Source organism: Lissotriton vulgaris, unplaced genomic scaffold (assembly GCF_964263255.1).
Source record: "Lissotriton vulgaris unplaced genomic scaffold, aLisVul1.2 SCAFFOLD_289, whole genome shotgun sequence".
NCBI lineage: Eukaryota > Metazoa > Chordata > Amphibia > Caudata > Salamandridae > Lissotriton > Lissotriton vulgaris.
The window spans coordinates 1490264-1513856 of NW_028246260.1; the positions used below are offsets into that span (position 1 = coordinate 1490264).

Sequence of the window (23593 nt, forward strand, 5' to 3'; positions counted from 1 at the left end):
AGCTCCATGTAAAGGTCAGGAGGACCGCATGCGGTCCCCAGGCTGTACTTTAAGTATCACTGGTCTAAGGTCTCTACCTGTGACCCTTGACCACAAACCCATTTGCTTTGTTGATTCGTATTGGACTGGATAATAACATTTTCAAGACTTTTTATTGCCTGACCCTGGCTCACGAAGTCCTGGCATTAGATGAAAACCCCAGCAGTACCAGCTTTTGGGAAATTCCCCAGTTTTGGGATGGGCTGATATCCTTCTGCCACTTATAGCTACGAAAATCTGTTGTTACTAGTTGTTACGATCACGGCCCGTGTCTCTCCAACCCCAGTTGGCGAGGATCAGCGTGAGGTACACTAGTCCTTCTGCTTCAGACATCCTTTCTCGCTCCTGCATTTATAGTGAAGTTCTGAGGGCAAAATATTTCAGTGCTGACTCGGGCATCATTGATTGCTGGTGCACACCCAATTCTCAGTACAGTAGGGAAATAGGCCTCTATCAGGTTGGTACTAATAAGCACACTTTGTTGGAAAAGTACACTGCCACACTTACACTTAGGCTCACCGAACAAACCACAACAGGAAAAAGTCTACCACTTCCAAAGCATGGCTCCATCTTCTAGTATATTCCTCTGCCATCCTCCTCCTCCCAGCAGCCACCTTTTAACACAAATGTTAGGCACACCAATGTCTATAGACCTTGAGGACGTATCTTCTCTTTCCTTTGGAAAAAGATATATCTTTAAATAATTAATGTATTTCATAACAGTAGTTTTTAATTCTTTCTGTTTATTCAATTCTGTTCAGGTCCAGGAACTGTTGGAGAAAGCGTCAAACTCGAAGGTAAGTGAAATTACTGTTTTATTATAATATTCTAGTTTCTGCAGCATCTGTTATTTCACATCAAACCCAATCAAGGTTTCATTTTGAACTACCCTCTGGGCTGACTTCCAGCAGCACCTTTCTCCTGTGGTACAGTTTGCTGCTGTTGGTCATGGATAATGCACAGAAACCATTCTGTAATATGAAGGTCATCTGATTCAGGAAGGTTGAGTGAGTCCTTCATAATCAGCGGTAGGACTGAAAGCTCTTAGAGCAAAAATGTTGTAGACCTTGATTTGAGCAGATACTGGTGATGAAACTGGTCAGAAAGTCTCTAGAACATATTTCGTGGTTCATTAAGCAATACAGGTATATATCTAAAAACAATCCTTGGGCTTCAAGGCCTGTGACAACGTTAGTATGCATGAGTGGTTACATTCTTAGCCGCAGATGCAGATTTCAGAAGAAAAGTATGCTGTGCTCAGACGCTATGGTGGTGCTGTTGCATACAAACATTCGAGGCAACTCATTGAGTGATTGGTTCATTTGTGCATGGATGTGTGGTTATGCAGCTGGGTGGAACCGAGGTATGTTAAAGGGATCAGCAAGTCAATATGTGCTGGCGGATCAACCATCAGATCATTTTACCAGACTTTAAGAAAATTGATCTCTTATTTCAGATTCTGTCCTCGTGCCCAGAGATCCAATGGCATTTTATAGGTCACCTACAGAAAAACAACATCAACAAATTGCTTGGTAATTTAGCTACTTTACGTTTCTTCTTTTTTTGTGTTAACATTGTAGCTGTGTGTGGTGTTTTGTTAATCATGGCTAATAGTACCACATTTTCATTCCTCACAATACTTTTCTGATTTGCTTATTAAGCAATGATTGCTTTCTGTAGAGATCCTCTCTAAGTGTGTCCTCCGTCATTTCATGTTCTATGGTTCAGCATTTACTTGATTGGCAACAGATTAATGTAAAACATAACCAAGGGGGTATATTTTGAGTGCAGACATAAATGCATGATTTACAAAGTTGTTGCTGTGAGTATGTATGACTTTCTCCTTGTAGTACTCCTGGCTTACTCTTTAGTTCAGGAGCTAGGAAGGCAGCTTTCAGGAAGACCATGGCAAACTGGGGTTACTGGGATCACATTGTTAAAACGGGGCCATTTTACCACGGGGGTCCTAGGGTTCAACCTTACCATTGAGCTCAGAATGACCACAAAGTACACCCATTTAGCACTTGACCCACAGGTTATCAGCGCACACTTAGGGAGGTAGTGTGGCGTTGGAGACTCTTAGCAAAAACACATCTGATAATAATTTTTCCCACAATGACATTGCTGTACATAATCATTAGAGGACTTTGCAAGTGATGCTGATTGTCTTTTAGATTACCTTAGTTACTAGTTACAATCTTAATGGGTTCCTCTGAACAAGCCTTTTGTGACAAGTTAATTGTCCCATGGCCCTCAGAGGTGAATCTCAGGAGTATTGTCCATGAGGAGCTTCTATAGCCTACATCACCCTTCTGCCTTAGAGTTATCAATTGTCATCCCCAAAAATGTGATCTTCCCTCCTCATTCCTTTGAGATCATAATGATAGAGTACCTTCCTGTCTTTGGCTGTCACTCTGCTGCACCTGCAGTCTGTTTCTAGTTGGCATTCTTGCCATTCTAGTTGATGTGCCTTGGTATAATCCATCAAGTTGGACTCGTCTTCTCTTGCCCATGGCCCAGCCACATTGGTTGCAGTCCACTTTAGATGTGGCGGGGTAGGCTTAGTCACATCATTATAGACCACACCAGTACTGGCATTGAAGCAGCTGTGCAGTGATCACGCTGCTCGGGGATTTGGTGAAGCCTGCTCATTTGTTCTCCAGAGGTCCAGGTATACCACCTATCCAAACAAAGCTAAGAGACAACTCAAGCTACAGGAGTCAGTCATGTAATAATTGATGTCCTCGTCCATGAACAGGGGTGGCCCTCCTCGAAGGCACAGCTCTGTCAAGTGCCCCCATAACTGTGGTCAGAAGTTGATGAGGGCCCTTGAGTGTATTTGTTAGCTTCTAGTAGTTGGATCGACCACTAAGCACATCAATGATCTTCATGAAGGCACCTCTGTCCTAGTCAATTCGACATGACCGCCCACATTGCAGATGCACTACTCGGGTCACCTGGACCTCACATGTCTGAGTGAGCGGTGCAGGTCCTCACTGTGATACAATGGTCACAGTTCCCCACTGCCATAGCTTCTGTGCTATCTTCCTATTCCAGGCAGCATTTTCCTCCTACAAGGGCACCTCCCCGGCAGTCCGTCATCTCTTTATCTTTAAAGCAGACTCTGAGGCAGCTTCTCCTTGTAGGCTTTTTAACTTCCCCATCTTCTAGGTCTGAATCTGACAAGAGAAGATGGCAGCGGATTCCTTAACCCTGGAACACGGAAAAGATCTTATGTCGCTACTGGTATGCGACCCCTGGTTCTGGTAGAAACCTCTTCACACACTGAAAGTGTTTGTCCAGTCTTTTTAGCAAAGTTGCTGACAGTAGTGATGTTTTCTAACAGTCTGTTTTGAGACCTGTTCTGAGGAGTTCAGATCCTTTTTCTTATTCTGCTCATACTAAAAGCCTGGGCCTTTGTTACAAGGTGCTAGTAAGAAGTTGGTGTCGAATTGGAAGCCTCTTGTGAGAAGTAATCTAAAGCAAGGATACAAAATAAGGACGCTTGTCCCACTTAACCATTTGTTAACCTGTGGGAGGTAATCCATTCCCATGAACAATGGGCCTGGAAATGACAGGGAGACTCCCCCACCTTCACAGGGACACCCTTTCTTCTCTCCTTCACACCAAAAAGTCTTCCTACTCAGACGATCCCTCAAATGTTCTGGAGGAGCCCTGCAATCCACAAAGGCTCTCTGGGTTTTCTCCCACCCTCCATAATGGGTACCACTAGGATGTGAAAAACACAAAATGGATTCCAATGTAGAGGTGGCCACATACATCACACATACTCCACTCGCATCCTGTGTTCATACAGAAAGACATACATGAACTGCATTCATATCGTACATAGGTGGGCACAAGATGCTGTTATATGGGATAGACAGACCAATTCTCCCTAGTGAGGTCACATAAAAAAGCCTGCTTTATAACCATAATTATCACTGCAACAGTTATCAGTCCTCTAGAGCTTGGCAGGTTGACAGGGGTCATGCTCGGTAAGGAGGGTTCACATGGTGTTACTCTCCACACCAAAGATGGATGCTTTAGGACTCTAGCAGTGTTAGACATATACCGCTAGCACACATGCATAATTGTCATGTGTGCTGAGGTGGGGGTCAGAAAACTACAGCTTGCCATATTGAATTCTGGGCAGAGGTGCACGCTTGCCAGAGCCATGTAGAAAACCTTTCTGTTCCTAAAAGGCAGGTGTACAAGATCAGGCCAGTGTAAAATCTTTATAAAACTGGCCCCATATGTGCAGAAGACCATGTTTGTATAAGGCCTCCATTGCATGGCTTGAACATTTCCACTCTAATTTTTGCATACAATGATCCATCTTCGGGTATCAAACTAAACAAACTGGACAATGGTGAGCACGACTTGTATTCCTGTGTCCCATTTAAAGAGTGATGATAGGGCGGCAAGAAGAGCTTGAAGCAAACTCTTTTTATGAAAAGTGGAATAGCCATTCCGAAGTGTTGACTATCTGCACACCATAAACAAGTTAGCACGTGCTAAGCAGTCCACTTTTCTTGTCTGTAATTGTGAAGAGGGACCAGGTTATCTGTTTCTTGTATGCGATTGACGTTAACCCCATTGTTTGTAACTCTGCCCCTGATATATTCTGAAGGCCATCAGGTTTTATCAAGGTGCCACACTCAGCTCTGTGAACTTTTTAATCTCTGTGAGACCAGTTTTTTTTTTAACTAATTCCATAAACTTAACCAACTGGTGGTGCACAAGATTGTATTGTGTGAATCAGCCGCAATACCACACTAACACTGGTTTGTTGTAGTTCACCATGGGCAAAGTTAGTGAAGGATTTAGTTTTTGGCATAGAAGAGGATGGCAGTGCAAGCCTTCAATAACAGTGAAGGTTATCACAAGTGTTGTGTAAGACTCTTTGGAACGGAAGCCCTTAATGGATTGTGTATGTTGTGCAGTCTTATCTTCGGTCTGTATCTGAGCATTCCAACCCTTCAATAGATGTGTGCTCTGTCCTTGAGATATCAAACTATGAAACTGAGACATCAAACTATGGGATTGCTCTTTTTTTAGTGCCCGTTCCCTCAGAGACTGCGTTTGTATGTTTCCCTAACCCAAAAAGTGTTTTTATTGTTGTGGTCTTTCTCAGTTTTTTTTGGTTTTTTTTTTTAAGTTCAACATGAGCAGTTACTCAGGAGCCTCATTATGAACTCTTATGCAAGTATGCTCACAGTGAAATTGCACATCATGCAGTATAAGCAAAATTGTCCACCAATTTCTGTCGGCACTTATGAGAATTAAAACCTGCTAATTTGAACTCTTCTCTGTATATACTTTCAGGTCTACACTGTACCCTGTGATGTTTGTTTTAGCTATGGAACTGTTGATATGTTAATATGTCTAATTAGAGCATCTTGTATGCTCACACACCCAAAGTGAACCTGTAAATGTGTGGCGGTGAAAGCGCTTTCAAAAAGGTTTTGCGGCTTTAAATATACTATATAGGTTGTGTTTTTTGCAGGTGTCCCAAACCTCTTTCTGTTGGAAACAGTTGATTCCATTAAACTGGCTGACAAAGTGAACGCCTCCTGGCAGAAAAAAGGCTCACCTGAAAGGTTGAAGGTGATGGTGCAGGTGAATACAAGTGGAGAAGACAGTGAGTATCCCTGACTGAACGGTTTCCCTAATCACTAAATGGCTCCACTTGTCGCTTCTGCTCTATAGACATGTTTGGCGTCGCAACTTCAGAGCCCCATGCTGCTCTATTGTGGCCCTTATAAAATCACTGCTTTACAACCACAGAGGGCCATGCAGACTCAGTGCTGCCATCTAGATACCACTGGGTCACAACTTCAGAGGCCAACCACAGAGGCCCATCCACCCTTAGTGCGGCCCTCCTGATATCACTGCTATCTGGTATGGACCACACGGCTGTTATTAATGCCTCTTTACACGATACCACTGTTCCAAGGCAAGGATCTTGACACAACTCTGTGCATCTGCAGACTTGACTAGCTCTACCTGCCTATACAACTCACCACCCTGCCTAGAAAACCTCTTATTCTTCTTATAGGCCATCCACCTCTGGGCGGCAGTTTTGGGATTCGGTGCAGGCAAGTCAGCTGCTTCCCTTCTCTTGAGACTATTGTCCAACAAGGGTTAGTTGCCTGTATAGTTGCCAGGAACGTATGTTAAAACAGTTGACCCAGTGGGAAAGGTCAGAGATCATTTGCTTAACTCAGGGATGTGCTGCTCCTATCCCGCTTTCTTCACCTTGTGAGGTATTGCTATTGTATTTTCACTTCATCCCATCAAGTCCTGTGATGTCCAACAGCCCAACCCTGTATTTTTTCTCCCTGCCTTTGGATGTTCTATTTCATTTTAGCTGCAAACTGTGGCGCTTCAGTAAACATTTACAAACCTATTGCAGGAACGGTAAAAGATTTAAGGCTAGGACATTGTCTTAGCTTGTTATATAACTGTTATAATGTCTTTCAACATAAAAGTTACTTATTTGCACTCCTACAAGCTGCATATCTATAATCTGCTTTTTTCTTGAGAAACCTAAAATACAGTGCTTCAACAAAAATCCTGGTGCTACAGCAACGTGTCCGCTGCTCAAGAACCCTCCAGTAAACGACTGTGAAAGATTCTATATACCAACCCTTAGGGGCCGATTACGATCTTGTTAGGAATCTCTGCTGACCGAATCGGCTTCAGAATAGTTTCCGAACTAATCGGGTTCTGCAAGTCCGACTGACCGATTACGATGCTTCCGTACATTGTTCGATCGGATTCCCATTGACTTTAATGGAAGCCTGTGTTCCGAACGAGAACACAGGATGCCATTGACAAAAGAGGTTGTTTGTGAAAACCATGCACCATGTGACGGGCTTCCCATGGTGCCTGCCACATTGTGCATGGTTAAACAGGGGGTTCCCTAGCGCACCCCCAAGGGCCCCAACCGAAGACCTCCGGGTGAAGGGGGCCCTGCTACGGGCCCCTGAAGTTAGATTCTGACAGCCGTTTCGTGTCGGGCAGACAATCAGAACGGTTGTCCGAATCGGTCATTTTAATCACTTGTTCGGAAACCGTGTCCATAGAGCTGTACGAATTGGCTCAGAACGACTCTTTGTGTCCCAATGTCATTCGGAACCAATTCAGGGAGCCCGAGCGGTTTCCTTGCATTGTAATTGGTAGTCCAGAAAAGTGTCCGATTCAGTCGGAAACATAGGTTCCGAATCGGATTAGCCAAATCTGATAAACCCGTTCGAAGCCTTCCCAGACGCGATCGTAATCGACCCCTTAGTTGTGTGCGCAGCAAGTCTATACCAAGTTGGAATGCAGCATCTTTCAAAACTGTTACTAAGCAATTTGTTGTCATTAAAGATTGTATAGCAAATGGCACTTGTAAACGAAAAGAAGCATTAAGACATCTGCCCATTTTAGGCAAAGGAAAAAAGGGTAAAGAAAATATACATGTAAATCTTTATATAACAGAAACCCCTTGCCGATTTTGTGCATATAAGAAATATTACTGAAGAAAGGCAATCACAAAAGGGGTGACTGGTTACAAACTTAAAATGTAAAATAATGTAGAATGTGACCAGTATGGACATCTTTGTAAGTCTCTGAATTGAATCCAGATTTCAGGTTGTTGATCAGAGCCTTATGGGCGACAGTGTTGAAGGCTGCAGAGAAGTCAAGCAGGATCAGGAAGCAAGGGTTGTTCTGCCATTGAGAAGTAGAGCATCTTTGACTACTCGAGGTGTATCTGTCTCAGTGCTGCAGTGTGGTCTGAAACATGATTGGTAGCACTTACTGATGTGCTTCTGTAACTAGATAGCATCTGCTTTCTCAATGATTTTCCCTATGAAGGGGAGGTGTGCAGTAGAGCAGAAGTTGGTACAGTCTACTGGATTAGATATTTTTTTAAGTAGGTGAAGGATCTGACCTGTCTGAAGGGCATCAGGAATTTTTCTTGGCTTAGGGAGGAATGCACAATGTGGATGAGGGTCACTGGAGGTTCTGCTTGGAGCAATTTAATGATTGAAGAAGGGAGGGTATTGTTCTTATAGCAGGTTGCCTTGATAGGGTTCATGATATTAGAGCGATTAATATGCAATCCATTTGGTGGTGAGAAGATGGGGGTATGGCTGAAGGCAATAAATAATGTTGGATTTTATTTTGTCAATATACTCCGTGAAGAAGAGGTTGATGGCGTTGCATTTGTTGACTGAAGCAAGGACTGGGTTCTGGGAGATGGTTTGTGCGGTGTTTTAGTGCCTTGAAGAGGGTTTCACTTCTGTTGGTTGGCTCTGTAGTGGTGATCTTGTAGTAAGAGACTTTAGCTGTGATGGTCAGAGATTGGTGATTAGAGCAGAGTGCTTTGAGGATCCTTTGGTCACCCGGGAATTTTGATCTTCTCCATTTTGATCTTCTCCATTTCTTTTCCTGTTTCCTGTTTTCGTATGGTACATCTATTTTCATCAAAGTCTTTAGTGTTCCAGGGTATTCATAGCCTTGTGGATTTGGGTTTTCAGTTGGGCATGGTAATTGACATGAGTTCTTAAAGCAGAGTTGTATATGTTGAGGAGAGTATTGACATCAGTGGTGGGCAGGAAGTGTCTACCCCGCCACCCCACCAATGGACGTCTTTGATGGACAAATAGTTTATTTTTCTTCTCTTCCTCCTTTATAGTATATGAAATGGTGCAGGGTATGTTGAGTGATGGTGCAGGGATCGGTCCATTCCAGGGCCACCAGTCTTTGGCAGTGCATATTCTGGGAGCATTATAGAATGAGCTGCATTGGGTTCTTGAGTGGTTTTATTTTGATTGTGTTGGGAAGAGGATAGAAGACTCCTTCATGTTTTTCTTGTTGGTGTTGCAGGAAATGTGTTCTATGTTCCTGCTATATGTCAAAATTGAGAGACTGTGAATTTAGCCCCTTGCCCGTGTCCGGAATTCCGCTCCTGTGCTGGACATTCCAACCGCGGGCGTGGTCATGAGGGCTCCCGGCCGTCATCAGCACTTGAGCACTGTGACGCATGACGGACGGGAGCCGTCATCAGCACGCAAGGGGTTAATGTGCGAATATTGTGAACTCTCATAATTCGGACTTTGACGGAGGCATTATTTTAAGTTGTTAAGAACAAATGTGAATTCGCTCCTGGGCATACTCCCTTTAAGATCTTGATTTGATCTGGTAATTATGACATAACAGATGTCAGCGAGACCACATATTATGTGATGTTGTTTAATTCCTGAAGAGCAGCGGGACATTATTTAAAGTTGTCCTGGCCAGATAATAATACCAATAATGTATTTCCTTCCTTTCATTTTTCAGGTAAACATGGCCTCCCACCAGCAGACACAGTGGCAACAGTGGATCATATCATCAAGAAGTGCCCATCCCTGGAGATGGTTGGGTTAATGACAATCGGGAGCTATGGACATGACTTGGAACAGGGGCCAAACCCAGACTTTCAGGTGAGATACAGCACAGAAGTATCATATTGTTTTGTTGAATTTTATGGAGCTTCCTATTACTGGTGTTTCCCAGAGCGCTATGCTGGGCAGTTGAGTAAGTGGTTACCCTGCTTCTTTGTCATAGTTGGAGATTCTTTGTTTACAGTGCAACCTATCTGGGTGTCCTGCATAAGAAGATGCCGCTGGAATTGCAGACGTCTGCAAAGTCAATCTTTAAAAATTGGTTTGATGTAGACGCTCTTGAAGCCACCAATAGAGTGCTTGATAATGGCTCTGTCTGGACATCTATCTATATATTCTCCAGTTGTGGATGTTCTGTAGGCTCCTCTGCTTTCCAAGGGCCACACTGTGTAGGGAAAACCGCGTTAACCCATTGGATCCATAACATAGCTTACAAAAACGTGGCAATGTTATATATGAAATATTCACAGGCCGGAGCTCACTCCTACTCTGTAACATAATGTAAATGCAATGCCCTCCAGCAGATGCCCACACCCTAGCACTGTATCCCATCCATTGTGCTTCGGTAAGCTAAAACCATTCTTTCCCCACACATCTCTACCACCTTCCTAGTCTCTCATGTTTTTTTCTTCAGTTAAATGCATCCCCCAGTCACTAATTACACCCTGTAAATTGCTGCTTAACTAATTATGTTTTTGTTTATGCCAGTGTGATTACATGCACTTGTGATCAGTGAAGTCCATGTTTATGGTTGTTTGTGTCTTTTGAAGCATGTTTTGAATTTTGTAGAGCTCCCAGTTCTTGGTGTTAATCTTGTTCAAGCAACACTTCTTTAAATAGCAGCCCTTGTAAACCAATTTCTTAGCAGACGTTTTAAGAAAAAAGTATATATTAAAGGATGAGAAATATCTGATTTCTGCATTTCCAAAGCCAATACGTCTAACCTCTTTAATGCAGGCGCAGATCTATTGGCTTTCCCAATACTTGTTAGTTTCAACATAGTGTATTGCCATAACCATTCATGGATAACAGACACGTGGGCAAATATTTCAGAAAGTTTTTTTCATTTTTAGTTAAACAAAATTCCAAGATTACGGCAGTACTTGACCACGCATTTGCATGCCCCAGTGACAATCTTTGAATGTTTTTTGTAAAGTTATAAAAAAAAAAAATTCAAGATAGCTGCTGTGCATGATCACACATGGGCGAACATCCTAGAATAGTTTTAGCCATGCACTATGCCAAACTCAACAGCAGGCCTAGTCTGTTTAGTTACACAAGATCACATTCACCGAGTTGGTTCACATCATTGAAAGGTGATGATACAATAATGCCGCATAGACTGAGAAGAATAATTATATTCCTACTTGAAATCCAGAACTGAGTGGGCCCTCACACACAAGGCACAATCTGCAGTTATGGTTACTCCAGGCACTTAGTTCAGGTTTAAGTGGTGTAAAAGGTCTGAACGTTGATGAGCCTGTTGCATACAATATTTGTGTAGTCTGAACATGGGAGGTCACCTCAGTCTTTTGTTTTACCACTGTTAATATTATAACAGTGGAGCAGAGCAATGATGACTTCATGTCTCGGAGCATACACTGGCCCACACCTGGGACTTTTGCTTTTACTAACGATTATGATATATTTGGGTCCAGCTGGTTCAGACTTTGGCAAGCAAAAATACAACAACATCTTTAAGCTATGCCAGGGTTTGTGTATAGGCTGGGTGTCCTGCTTCATTGATGTGGGACGGCAAGTATTATATTTCTGTTACACCAATTGTATATTGTATTATTGGTACTTACTTGTAGGTTCAGCTTCTATCATTGAAAGCATGGGCTCAAATCATTGCATGTAAACTTTTCCGGAAAAGGCAGGTCTGAGTGCAAGTGTCACATGTGAAATGGAGTACGAATTGGGTCTTCCACAAATTGTAGAGTAGAGTGTTGCGAACATGTGATTGATTTAGATGGCAGATAAGCTTCAATTAAGTTAGATGCAAGGCGGCTCTACTACTCACAGATTGGACATCGTTTTCAAGCGATGTGTGGCTACCATGCTCTGGTGCGGTAGGATCTGCAATGCCTGAGACGCATGCTGTTGAAGTGTGCACTGGAGGGCAGACATTTCACAAAGAGAGCAGAATTATCTGCGCTGATCTAGTGAGCTCTGACATTATGAAAGTAGTTTTCTGTATGCAACCACATCCGTTGTGGAAGGATAAAAATCAACCAGTAAAAGCACTGAAACTTCAGTGCTCCTGGGAGGAACAAACACAAGAAAGGAAAGCTATGGATTAAGGAGCAGGTAACAGAGGAAAATAATAGACAAGCTATCATGAACAATGTGCTTACTCGAAGCCTACTGTGTAATTTTTAGTTGTCTCTAAGGCAAGGCTTAACAAGCATTTACAATGCAATGGTTTCGCCTTTGGAAAAGTTAGAGCTATTGGCATTGCTCATGACATTTCTTTTTTTTTTTTTTTTTATAAATAAATGGCATTGTTATTTACATTGCCAACAGCTCTGAGAGAGAAACATTGAACATAGGGGGGTGGAAATTTTGTGGGGATCACACTGGGGACAGAAGAAAAGAGCTGATAAACCTATGCACTCTCACGGAGTACAATCCGAGACAAAAAAAGTCATCGAATAAGAAGCAAATAAATGAGATTGACAATAAACACAACCACTGGTAAGCAATGGACAGGTTGTAGGCACACAGTAGGCCTTTTGCAATCAGACAAGTTAAACTACGTGGGCTGGACCACAAAAAGTAATGTGTTCTCGCTGCGTCAAAATGTCAGGAAGTTAAGAAACAAGCATGGCCAGTACAAATAAGTATGATCTTAATAGGCTGCACTATCAAAGACACACTCATCACTCTGAACTCACACTAGCACTGTTCATCCCCTGCACTTGTAATTGTGGTTTGGCTGTATGTAGTAGTGTATGGATGGATGGATGGATGGATGGATGGATGGATGGAGTTTATGGGATGGATGGATAGTATGGATGTCTGGATGTAGTGTTACATGTTTGGAATGTAATGTATGCTTTGGGATGTATTGTTGGATGTAGTGGGATGGACGGATGGATGTATGGTGTGGTGTTATGAATGAATGTAGTGTGGTGATGGATATATGGATGAATTAGGGGATGGCTGGCAGAATGGAGTGGATGTTTTGTATGGATGGAATGGAGGGAGGCTATGGATGGATGGAGTGGTGGATGTAAATAGGGATTTAGTGGGATGGATTGTGATGGATGGAGTGTGATGGTTGGATGCAGTGGGGGGATGTATGGATGGAGTGGTGGGATGGATGGATGGAGTGGGATGGATGTATGTCTGTTGTGGGGGTATGAATGAATGTAGTGGACTTTGAAGCTGCGGATCCAGGTTCGAGTCTGGTTAGAGGCTCAACATCAGTGTGATTCTGGGCAAACCACTTATTCTACCGTGCCTAAAAAACACATGAATGTGTCCCTCCATAATGCAACTGGCGCTCATGTAAAGCGCTCCAATATCTTGGGGTTGAGTTCAAGCAGTATAAAAACTGCAACAACAAAAAAAGATAAGTGGCTGAGGTGGGATTCGAACCCATGCAGCTAGAGTAAAAAGGTCACTGGCGTGCAAAAATACAAGGGCTGAATATACGGTGCTCAACTACTAGGAGTGGCCCGGCTATGCCTCAAGAGGGTGTGGCTTAACGACCAGATCGGCCGACTTTGAAGCTGCGGATCCAGGTTCGAGTCTGGCTAGAGGCTCAACATCAGTGTGATTCTGGGCAAACCACTTAATCTACCCGTGCCTAAAAAACACATGAATGTGTCTTTCCATAATGCAACTGGCGCTCATGTAAAGCGCTCCGACATCTTGGGGTCGAGTTCAAGCAGTATAAAAACTGCAACAACAAAAAAAGATAATAAGTGGCTGAGGTGGGATTCGAACCCATGCAGCTAGAGTAAAAAGGTCACTGGCGTGCAAAAATACAAGGGCTGAATATACGGTGCTCAACTACTAGGAGTGGCCCGGCTATGCCTCAAGAGGGTGTGGCTTAACGGCCATATCGGCCGACTTTGAAGCTGCGTATCCAGGTTCGAGTCTGGCTAGAGGCTCAACATCAGTGTGATTCTGGGCAAACCACTTATTCTACCCGTGCCTAAAAAACCCATGAATGTGTCACTCCATAATGCAACTGGCGCTCATGTAAAGCGCTCCGATATCTTGGGGTCGAGTTCAAGCAGTATAAAAACTGCAACAACAAAAAAAGATAATAATAAGTGGCTGAGGTGGGATTCGAACCCATGCAGCTAGAGTAAAAAGGTCACTGGTGTGCAAAAATACAAGGGCTGAATATACGGTGCTCAACTACTAGGAGTGGCCCGGCTATGCCTCAAGAGGGTGTGGCTTAACGGCCAGATCGGCCGACTTTGAAGCTGCGGATCAGGTTCGAGTCTGGCTAGAGGCTCAACATCAGTGTGATTCTGGGCACAGATCACACTTCTTAGAAAATATTTAAAGTTTACACTTCGTTGGACAACCCCTTCTAGAGACACCCTACTTTTTCAAGCCACTTAAAGCCATGCCTTACCCCTCAAAGTGTTCCCATTCCCAGCCTGAGGATGCAGTCATTTTTTAGGGGCGGGCAGGGTAACACTTGAGAGCTGTTCCCAAAAACAGATGGGCAGGCCAGCAAGTAGGTAAACATCGCAGGAAGACTTTTGCCACCCTCTGGACAGCCCCCTGATGCAATCGTCTTATATTTATAAGAAGATGGGCTTTGATGTATTTTCCCCGGGAAGTCTGTTCTCAAACACTACTGGGAAAAGCCAGGGGCTCTCATAGGCGGCCACAAGAAAGGAAATGTACTGGGTTTCTAACTATTCAAATAATCCAGCTCGGCTGCAGAGGCCCCCACGCACTCGTGGGCTGTTGTTCCATAGCACCAGCTGCACTATTTTGTGCCCCTCTACAAGGTCCAGGGTTTTAGACGTTAAGCCAAGTAGAGCATGCACCACTCCCACTCAAGCCAATTCCAGCCGGGAAGATCACTGACAAATGTAAACAAAACCGTTCAAGGCATGTGAGGACAGTGATAGAAAACTGCATCGGTGCCCCGGCATTTCTTTCCAACTGCAATAACAAGCAGCGAGCATGTCCGCTAACCATTCATAGAATTAAAAACCAAGCACGGCAACGCCAGGCTACAAAAATATGTTTACGTGCCAAACATGCCAAGAGTAGTTAACACTTAAGTTTACAGCTGCTAACTGATTGATCCAACTTAAAAGCTCAAGCTAAGCATAGGTCTTTCAGGTGCTATCCCCACAAACACTGCAGTCAACCTGCCAGTATTAATCCAAAAAAGTAACTCATTGCAGCGTTTTAAAGGGGCGCAAAAGTCCAGTCGTCCCACACCCTCCCCCCCCCCCAAATACAACAGGTTAGAGAAATCAGAACGCGAGAAAACCTGTAATTTCCAAACGTTGCCTAAGCAATTAAACAAAGTGCCTTTTCACGGAACACTTCCTGTGTCGTTTATTATCAAAACTTCAAAACATGCTACAAAAAAAAAATACATTGCATAAAAATACGTGCAAAGGTCAACCAAAGTCGCGCCACTTTCAATGTGCCCCCAGACACGTTTTGCAAGTACTCGAGAGCAGGTTACAGCGTGGCCATTTCTAAGTAAGTTATACATTAAGCCATATAAACGGGGTGGTTGGTGCCACTCACCTGGTTTTGCACTCTCAGAGCCATTTTGAGATTCGGGCAGCAGTGCTAGGCGCACGGGCAGTGAGCGGCACAGCGGCAGTACTTCCTGCCCCCTCTCCCGTAGCTCCAGCCCTCGATGGCACCTGGGATCCGCACCGGTGCCCCGCCTAGCGCCTGATAAACTTCCGAAAGGGCGGGTCTCTTCTTTCTTCACACAGCCATGCCAAGTGGGCTAACAGGCGCAAGCGCTCCGATGTCACAGGCAGAAGAAGCGATACTAAAGAGAGCTGCGGCTCACAGCGCGAGCCCCGGAGCTGCCCGCGCAGCCAATAACATTTGACGTGACACACCTTGCCCCAGGGGCGTAGCTAGAGCTTGTGGCGCCCGGGGCTATCCCTCAGATTGCCGCCCCTTGAATCCGCAGTCCTGTGATTGTGTGAGGTTAAGTCTTGATTCAAATTTTGAATCTCACCTCATTGTCAATTTTCGGGCACAGATATTTCTCACATGTATCATTGGGATGCTAGTTTTACATTGATTAACTAGTGCAAGTAAGTGTTAACTATCTGAAATCGCAGTTGTGGAGGGATACGGAATACATTTCTACAAAAACCTATGCACACAGGCGTGCTGTAAAATTGTAATTGCATTTATATAGCGCTTACTACCCCTGACGAGGCGTCGAAGCGCTTTTTTGGCGAGTAGCACGCTACTCCGGGACCCATAGAGGATTAGTGTTGAATTAGTATAGTGTATACCTTCTGAGGACAGACCAGAGCTCTGTGGAGCGATAGCCCCAATCGACACAAAGCGGAAGGGATCCCTCATGGGTACTTACAATTAACTTGATCTGACCTTGTGTAAAATAACCTAGTGCTCATGTAAAGCTCTCTGATGCCTTTGGATCAAGTTCACACTACATAAAACTGCAAAAAACGCCAATGAAAGACTTTTACCTTCAAGGGTTCCATAGCTGCCAAGGTTTCAGATTGGTATGTGTGACAATTTCATAATTTCAGTGTAATTATGAGTGACATTTTAACAACTATGAGTGACACTTTCTCGCAAGCAAAATCAAGCAATTAAGACAATAGAAACATAAATATCAGAAATAACAGACATGTCAAGCGTCTCCCACCCACACACCCATGTAGCCTGTGGTTTACTTTAAAGGTATTGGAAAGTTTTACTGACCTCAACAATATAAGCAACGGCCTTTACCTTTAACTGACTGTAGGATGTGAGAAGCTGCAAAGAACAATCAATATTTTCGCATCAGACACAAAAGCTAATATGAGACCCTCTCTCAGTTGAGCCAGTAGCGCAGCACGTCAGAAAGGTTGGCCCTGGGAAATAACTGCCTTGCCTACGCATTAACAATACATATAGGAATTCAGAATTAAAGCAGATGGGATATTGTAGCTGTTCTATCATATGCCCGTAGCTACTGACAATCCAGGGGGATTTCCGTTACACTATCAAAGCCGACACCCGGTTCCCACTCATACATCAAAAACGTGCTGAAAGGAAGTATTTCTTTGAACCCTGGCTGCCCCTGTAGTAGCTGTGCACTTTTCCGACCGGGACCATTAGCAGTGTGATTAAATCAATAACTGAGCATTGCCCCCGGGGTCTGTGGTACGGCCGCCCGTTATTATTAACGAGTTTCACTGCCTTCCCTGCTCACGCACCCAGCACCTACCAGCAGTAAAAAAAAAACGGGTCTTGGCTCGTCCAGAGAGCTAACTTTCTTTTCAAGCAACTCCATCTGAAGAGCACAGAGCAGAGCGTGACCACGGGAAAGGAGGCGGCCTGGGAACAGCAGCACACAGCACAGGGGGGATGCTGCAGAGGAAAGGAGAACGGCACAAGCACCCCCTGCAGCTCTTGCCTTCTACCATCCACCACCAAATTGCCATCACCGGTTCCAAGGAACGATCGATCATGCGGCACACAATGTTTCCAGTATAGTCGGTAAAATAGTTCCCATCCATTCTGCTGACTTCATGAGCTCACATATTCGGAATTAGTCTTTGACATGTTTTTGAATAGGAGCTGTCTTCCGCTTGCCTTGCACACCACATAGATTATAAAGGCCGCCTCCACGGGCCACAAGTGCCTCGCGGCACAAGGAGACACTCTTGAAAATAAATTCAGGTGGCATTACTCATGTTGCTACCGTTTTCGGCCGCCGCCCACAAGTTAGTGCCGCCTGGGGCGGACCGCCCCCCTCGCCCCCCCCTAGCTACGAGACTGCCTTGCCCACAAGGTAATTTGAGCTCGGTCGAGTCAATGAGGTTGGAGCCGGATTTTTTCCATTAAAAAAAAACACCTAGTTTTCATTCAGATCAGAAACCCGTATTGCCTTTTCCCTGTATTTAACAGCTACTACATTCAATAACTGAAGAGTTTCGGTTGAATACATGACAACGAAATTAGTAATGATCCCAGCTTCCAGTCGGACAGTTAGGAGCTGTGACCCACAGTTGTTTTAAAATGGCGGCAGGCGCGTTATTTTAATTTTTTAGAAAGTAACCAGGGCACAAGTCCTAACAAGTCAGGTCCCGGGCCGCGCTGTGATTGGCTGACGTCACGGGGGTGTCCCGGGCCGGCAGCCAATCACAGCGCGGCCCGGGAATGACGTCACGGGGGTGTCCCAGGCCGGCAGCCAATCGCAGCGCGGCCCGGGACAAAGGGGCGGGGCTTAAAAAAAGCACCAGAAACGCCCCCGAATCGCGTTTTCAAGAGAAGGCGCGATTGACAGCCTCTGTCTCCCAATGGCTAGCCTCCATTTATGGAGCTAGCCAATTGGAAACAGAGGCTGTCCTAACCTCACTACTAAAAACAAAAGATTTCGACTGGGAGGGGCTTCGCCCCTCGCCAAAAGTCGAAACCTAAAAATGACTATCACGTGAAATAATTTTACCTTAGTACACATGTCAAGCAATTTATTAAGATAACCCAGCATTGCTTCAAAAGGCAGACAATGTGTGCTTTATTAAGCACCACAAGAAGAGACTCATGAGGTAGGATGAGCTAAATACTATCTAGAATGAATCTTAACTGCTGCCTAGACTGGCTTAAAAAATAGCAAGAGTAGAAAGACTGTTGGTTTTGAGCAAGTGGTGATCTGCCAATGGTTACCAAGTGCAATGACGTTGCTGACAAGTGATATGTGAGCTCATTACAAGACTACTATAAGAATATTTAACAAATATTGGGACAGCATACTATATTTCCGAATTCAGGAAAATCCTAGGCCAGTGAAGAGCAGATTGGAAACGTACCTTTGAGCATGGACCAGGTGCATGTCTGGTGTAAACATGGAAATTCCTGAAGCTAAATAATAGTTTAGGTTTATAGAGAACAGATGCTAGAATCAAAGCGGTTCCAGATCAGAAGATCAAATCACTTGACCTGGGATTTCAGCCCTCAAACATGCGGATTGGTGGCTATTAATTATAGCTCCTGCATCTGAAGCTTAAAATCCCCTCACTTCGTCTCCGAACGCTGTACGATGCCACCTGTAACAAAAGACTGACCTGGATATCCCAAAAGTTCTCTTTCGCTTGTCCTCCGATTTGTAGGCCTAATAAATCCAACATGTGATATGTGATACGACATTTATATAGCTCACTACCACTCCAAGGAGCATCTTGGCGCTTAAACTCCACATCTGCCAGCAGATGTATGCAGCTATACTGTCCCCACTAGAAGGGAAATCCAACAGATGATAATGTCTAGACTATCCCTACTAGAAGTGAAATTTATATTAGTGCTTTGCATCCTGTGTCTGACAAGGTATAGATCCACGTTTTTAGAGATTTTCTGAATCTTTGCTCAGTATTGATCTCACGGAGCTGGTGAGGTAGCTTGTTCCAGGCCTTTGCCCCGATCACTGCCAAGGATTTACCTCCCTTTGTCGCCAGCCTGAATTTGGGGACAGTGAGCAAGTTGGCTGTAGTTGACCTAAGTTCCTGAGATGGATGGTATTGCGTAAAATATTTGCGCAGATACAGCGGACCCTGATGATGAAAAGCCCTATAGGTAATAGTCAGGACCTTAAACAGAATGCGCTTATGACATCCTGACTGCTGTCCATGTCTATCTTTGAAGGTCAAAAAAATGAGTTGACATTAACAGTGGCTGAAAAATAATTTGCTTGTTTGTACCTTGGTCCCCTTTCTCCTTGTTGAAATATTGCATGGTTTTGTTCTGTACATTATAAACCCACGTTTTTCTTGCTTCTGGCATATGCTACTTGTGGCAGAGGCTCCTTGCCTCAGTAATCATCTGTTAGTAGTTTGAAGCATCAAAAGGAGGAACAATTTTAGTTTCTCTCATTATGGCAGTGGATAATAATGCTGTGTTCTCAGTACCCTCGCTGGATTGCTTCAAACCCTGTTCTTTTTTGAGGTTGTAATTGCTACCAAGAGTATTTGTTCATGTGGGGATGGGTGAGGCATGGAAGGTATCACCTTATTTATGTCAAAGTGCCATTTGAGCGTTTTCCTCCGATTTGATCAACAAAAGTGTCTACTCCATAAAGAATACATTGATTGTAGTGTAATGTGTGTGTGTGTGTGTGTGTTGTGTGTGTGCAGTCCTTTAACTTCTGTGCTCTGTCTTTCAACTCTTAGATGCTCTTGTCTTTGCGGGAGGAAGTGTGCACAAGGTTAAATCTACCTCAAGCGAATGTGGAGCTGAGTATGGGCATGTCAGGCGATTTTGAGAATGCAGTAAGTACACAGTTTCATTTGCTTTTCGTTCTTGCCTTCCCTCCACATATAGTTTCAAGAAGTTAGCAATTTGTTGGCTCCACTAGCTCCTCAGGGAACTAACTGTACTTTCCAAAGCAGGTTATGTTTTAGCAAGTTAAGCAAGAGGCTGTACCCTGTTCTTTGGTATACAGCGTTTAACTCTATGCATGGGGAACATTGTTCAAGTCTTACAATGAACACTGACATTTTACACTATTACTTGCTTCAAATTAATAGTAAAAAAAAAAGAAAAAAACTGGGAAAAGTACCTTCGCAGGCAAAGGATTTTCAACAAATCACAGGAGCATGAAAACACTAACACACCAGCTGGTGTAACCGGGTGCCTAGTACACCACTTTGATTTGGTTAAAGCGTCAAAAATTATTCCTGTTCGTGTTGTGATATTTTTGCTTAGAAAAATCCTATATATGGTCCTAAAGAAAATGTCCAGTTACAAATGCCACTGACTTAGAACTTCAACAGTCTTACTATCCCAAATTTATTTGGGTTACACATGGTAAACTCCATAAGCCCCAAAAGCTAACTGACTTTTTAGGCAAAAGAAAGGACTGTCAGGTGTCGCTCACTCCTCTCCTACTGAGTTATGCTCTGTTAAGTGGGTTATGCAAAAACACCAGTTGATGGACAGAATGCAGAACAATGTTATACATTCACCCCAGTACAGAGATCTGGGCCTAAATCCATCGTTTTTTTGCTCACCATGCCATTCCAGTTTGAACCCAGCCATATGCAAATCAGTCTTGACCCTGTGCCCCATGGGAACAGTCCAGCCTGAACTGCCAAGCCTGGTCCTCCCTGGACTGGAAACAAGCATCCTAGGACCGGTTTCAGGCTTTCAGCCCTCATCAGTCAGGATAGCTTGATTCCAGCGGCATAGAGAGCACGGCACTCATCTCTGAGCATACCTGTCCCACTTGTGGTAACAAATGGAAAAACAACAGTTGATGGACAGAAACCGGTCCTAGGATGCATGATTCCGGTCCAGGGAAGACATGGCTTGGCAGTTCGGGCTGGACTGTTCCCATGAGGCACAGGGTCAAGACTGATTTGCATATGGCCATGTCTGAACTGGGGTGGTGTGGTGAGCAAAATAACGATGGAATAAACCCAGATCTGTGACTGGGGGTGAATGTTTTGCCAATGTGCAACATTCCGTCCATCAGCTGGTGTGTTTTGCTGTTAAGTGGGTTAAGCATAAGACAAACTGGTCACAGAATCTCTTGTCTGCGGGTGGTATACACAGAGCCCTGCACCCTGAAATCAGTAAGTGCACACAGTAGTAGTATTTCACACACAATAATTATTTGTTATTCATTGTTTATCTAAAAGTCACGTATTTTAGAATGATTGCAAGTATTAAAAACAGCTTGGCAGTTTTTGCACAAATGAGGCAATTTCTATGTAAGCCCCAGTCATTTCATTTTCATTTCAAATAACTTTATTCAATTCAAAAAAAGAATCATAAAAGTATACTATCAAAATAACAAGTATCATACATTCAATCACAAATCGTATTTCACAGTTCATGTTCAAAGTACCAAAATTCACAACGAACACTGACGGGCTATACATTACAATAGTGAGGTAGATCATTGAATAGTACTGGTTAAAATCTTTCACGTTGATCTCCCAAGATCTTTAAAAATGTTTTTTAAAGTGCAGTGCATTCTCAATATACAAACTATCATATTTAAAAAGACATAGTATCAATAAAAATTCATAGTTCATAGCATAAGCCCCAGTCATATTTCATTACACATCACTATCTAATCCGTCTAACGGCACAGCTGTACAAGTTCTACTGACCATGCCAAATCATGTCCCCATACTCCTTATTGTGCCTTCGGGAATTGGGAGTCGGCACCTGTATTGAACTGGAATTTGAACCCTGCATCTTGTTCGAAATATATGCAAAATCTCACTGCCACCTTTCTTCCTTCTCCTTAGGAGACCAAACGCTTGGAGGTCTGTTTCTTTGCAGCCATATTTTATCTGCCATGCATATGAATAGCGTGTGCACCAGTGAATGGAAATTTTCCTCCTCTGTTTTGTTATAACGAATTCAGAAAAAATGATAATCCATGCATACATTTATTAGCTGCACTAAGCCTGGTTTCTAGACTCTATGCTTGCACCGCACACTGCTTCCATTTTAAATGCACAAACAGTAATCATTTAAGCAGCGCCTTGAGACCCTACAGGGTGAGTAGCGTGCTTTACAAATTGTTTGATGGATTTATTTAAGCAGAAAACAATCCTGTATTTTATTCAGCATTACTAATACACATGCAAGTCTTACAACGTATGTCGTACTTAGGAGCTCATTTAGAGCCTGTTGGACCAGAAACCAAGCTAAAGTTTGGATGGTTAAGTTTAAGACTGTTTAGGGAAGCCCAACACAATATTGTCTATCACAATTTTGGTGTACCTCAATATTCTTACTCTGGGTAATTTTAGTCTTGATATTCCATAGTAAAATCGTAGATTGAAGAGTGTGTTGTGGGTGGGTGGAAGGCACTGGGTTCTTTAAAAAGTTTGGGTCGAGAGGGAGTTTTAAAAGCAGAACGCGGTGAGGGTGGGTGGCAGGACACTAAGCAAATTGTTTCTTTAACGTTGGCGTTCGGCATTTTCATGAGGGCTGTGTGGGAGTGTGGTAAGATGCCGGGTATTTTTTAAGGGTGCCATGATAACCAGAGGGTGGTCAGGGGGGGGTGGCACAACACAAAATTTGACATGATCTAGGGGCTGAGGCATGTTATGCCATGTTGTGTATGGCTCCATCTTCAAAACTTATACATGGTAGTAGTGGACCCAAACTGGACAATTACTGCACCTCGTACAAAAACTCACAGAACAATTGTATACACAGAGGTGCTAATAAAGTTCTTGCACCCTACTACCAACGGTGACTCTTGCGCATTAGGAAACAAATGTCCAACCAATACACATTCAATAGAACTGCATTCAGCACCCTCATAGACTGTTAATCTAGCCATAAAATTAATGGATATTTATAAACAGGAATACAGTATTCAATAAACGTTGTCAATCCTTGTAAAGAAACATACAAATAATGTTTTCTCTCATGAGCTAAAATAACAAAATCCAGTTGTATCTCTAAGCTTTTCACTGTTAGTTTATTCTGTACACTGACACTTCCGGCAAAGATCAGCCAACATGTGTTTCCTCTTTAAATACTTTTTCAAGGCAGGAATATAGATATAATACATGTTTCTTGATATTTATACACAAATGGTGGCTAGACTGCAGATACTTGTAAGTTCATATGTTAAAATTCTAAACATGTATAGAAATAACCCTAGATACTTATGCCATTTTAATATATCGAAAAGAGAATTTAATTGCATGGAAATAAGAGTATACAAAGACTGAGAGAGAAGATTAAAGAAAAGTTTTCAGTGATTTTAAAGTCAAGCCTTCACCAAAAGTAGTGATCAAGGTGAATTCACCCAGCTGGGGCAGTTTTAATAGTAACCCATACACCCAGGAGTTCTGTATTCCTGATCCTAGTGATCTTCATGTGTTGTAGCAAAAAGCCATGAAAGCCCATGTATAATGGCTGGAACTATTCTGCTAACCCAAGTGTCTGGA

At 43.4% G+C, this 23593-nt stretch overlaps 1 protein-coding gene across 1 annotated transcript in view; it reads left to right on the forward strand.

The window, feature by feature from the left end:
• Positions 1 to 746: 746 nt before the first annotated feature.
• LOC147666016 (pyridoxal phosphate homeostasis protein-like) overlaps positions 747 to 23593 on the forward strand; it is a 50019-nt gene continuing 27172 nt past the window's right edge. Inside the window, exons 1-5 of the mRNA XM_086949321.1 lie at positions 747 to 836; positions 1496 to 1571; positions 5549 to 5683; positions 9376 to 9518; positions 19841 to 19939. Of these exons, the coding sequence (XP_086805447.1) occupies positions 747 to 836; positions 1496 to 1571; positions 5549 to 5683; positions 9376 to 9518; positions 19841 to 19939 (543 nt within the window). The remainder of the gene's footprint in view (positions 837 to 1495; positions 1572 to 5548; positions 5684 to 9375; positions 9519 to 19840; positions 19940 to 23593) is intronic.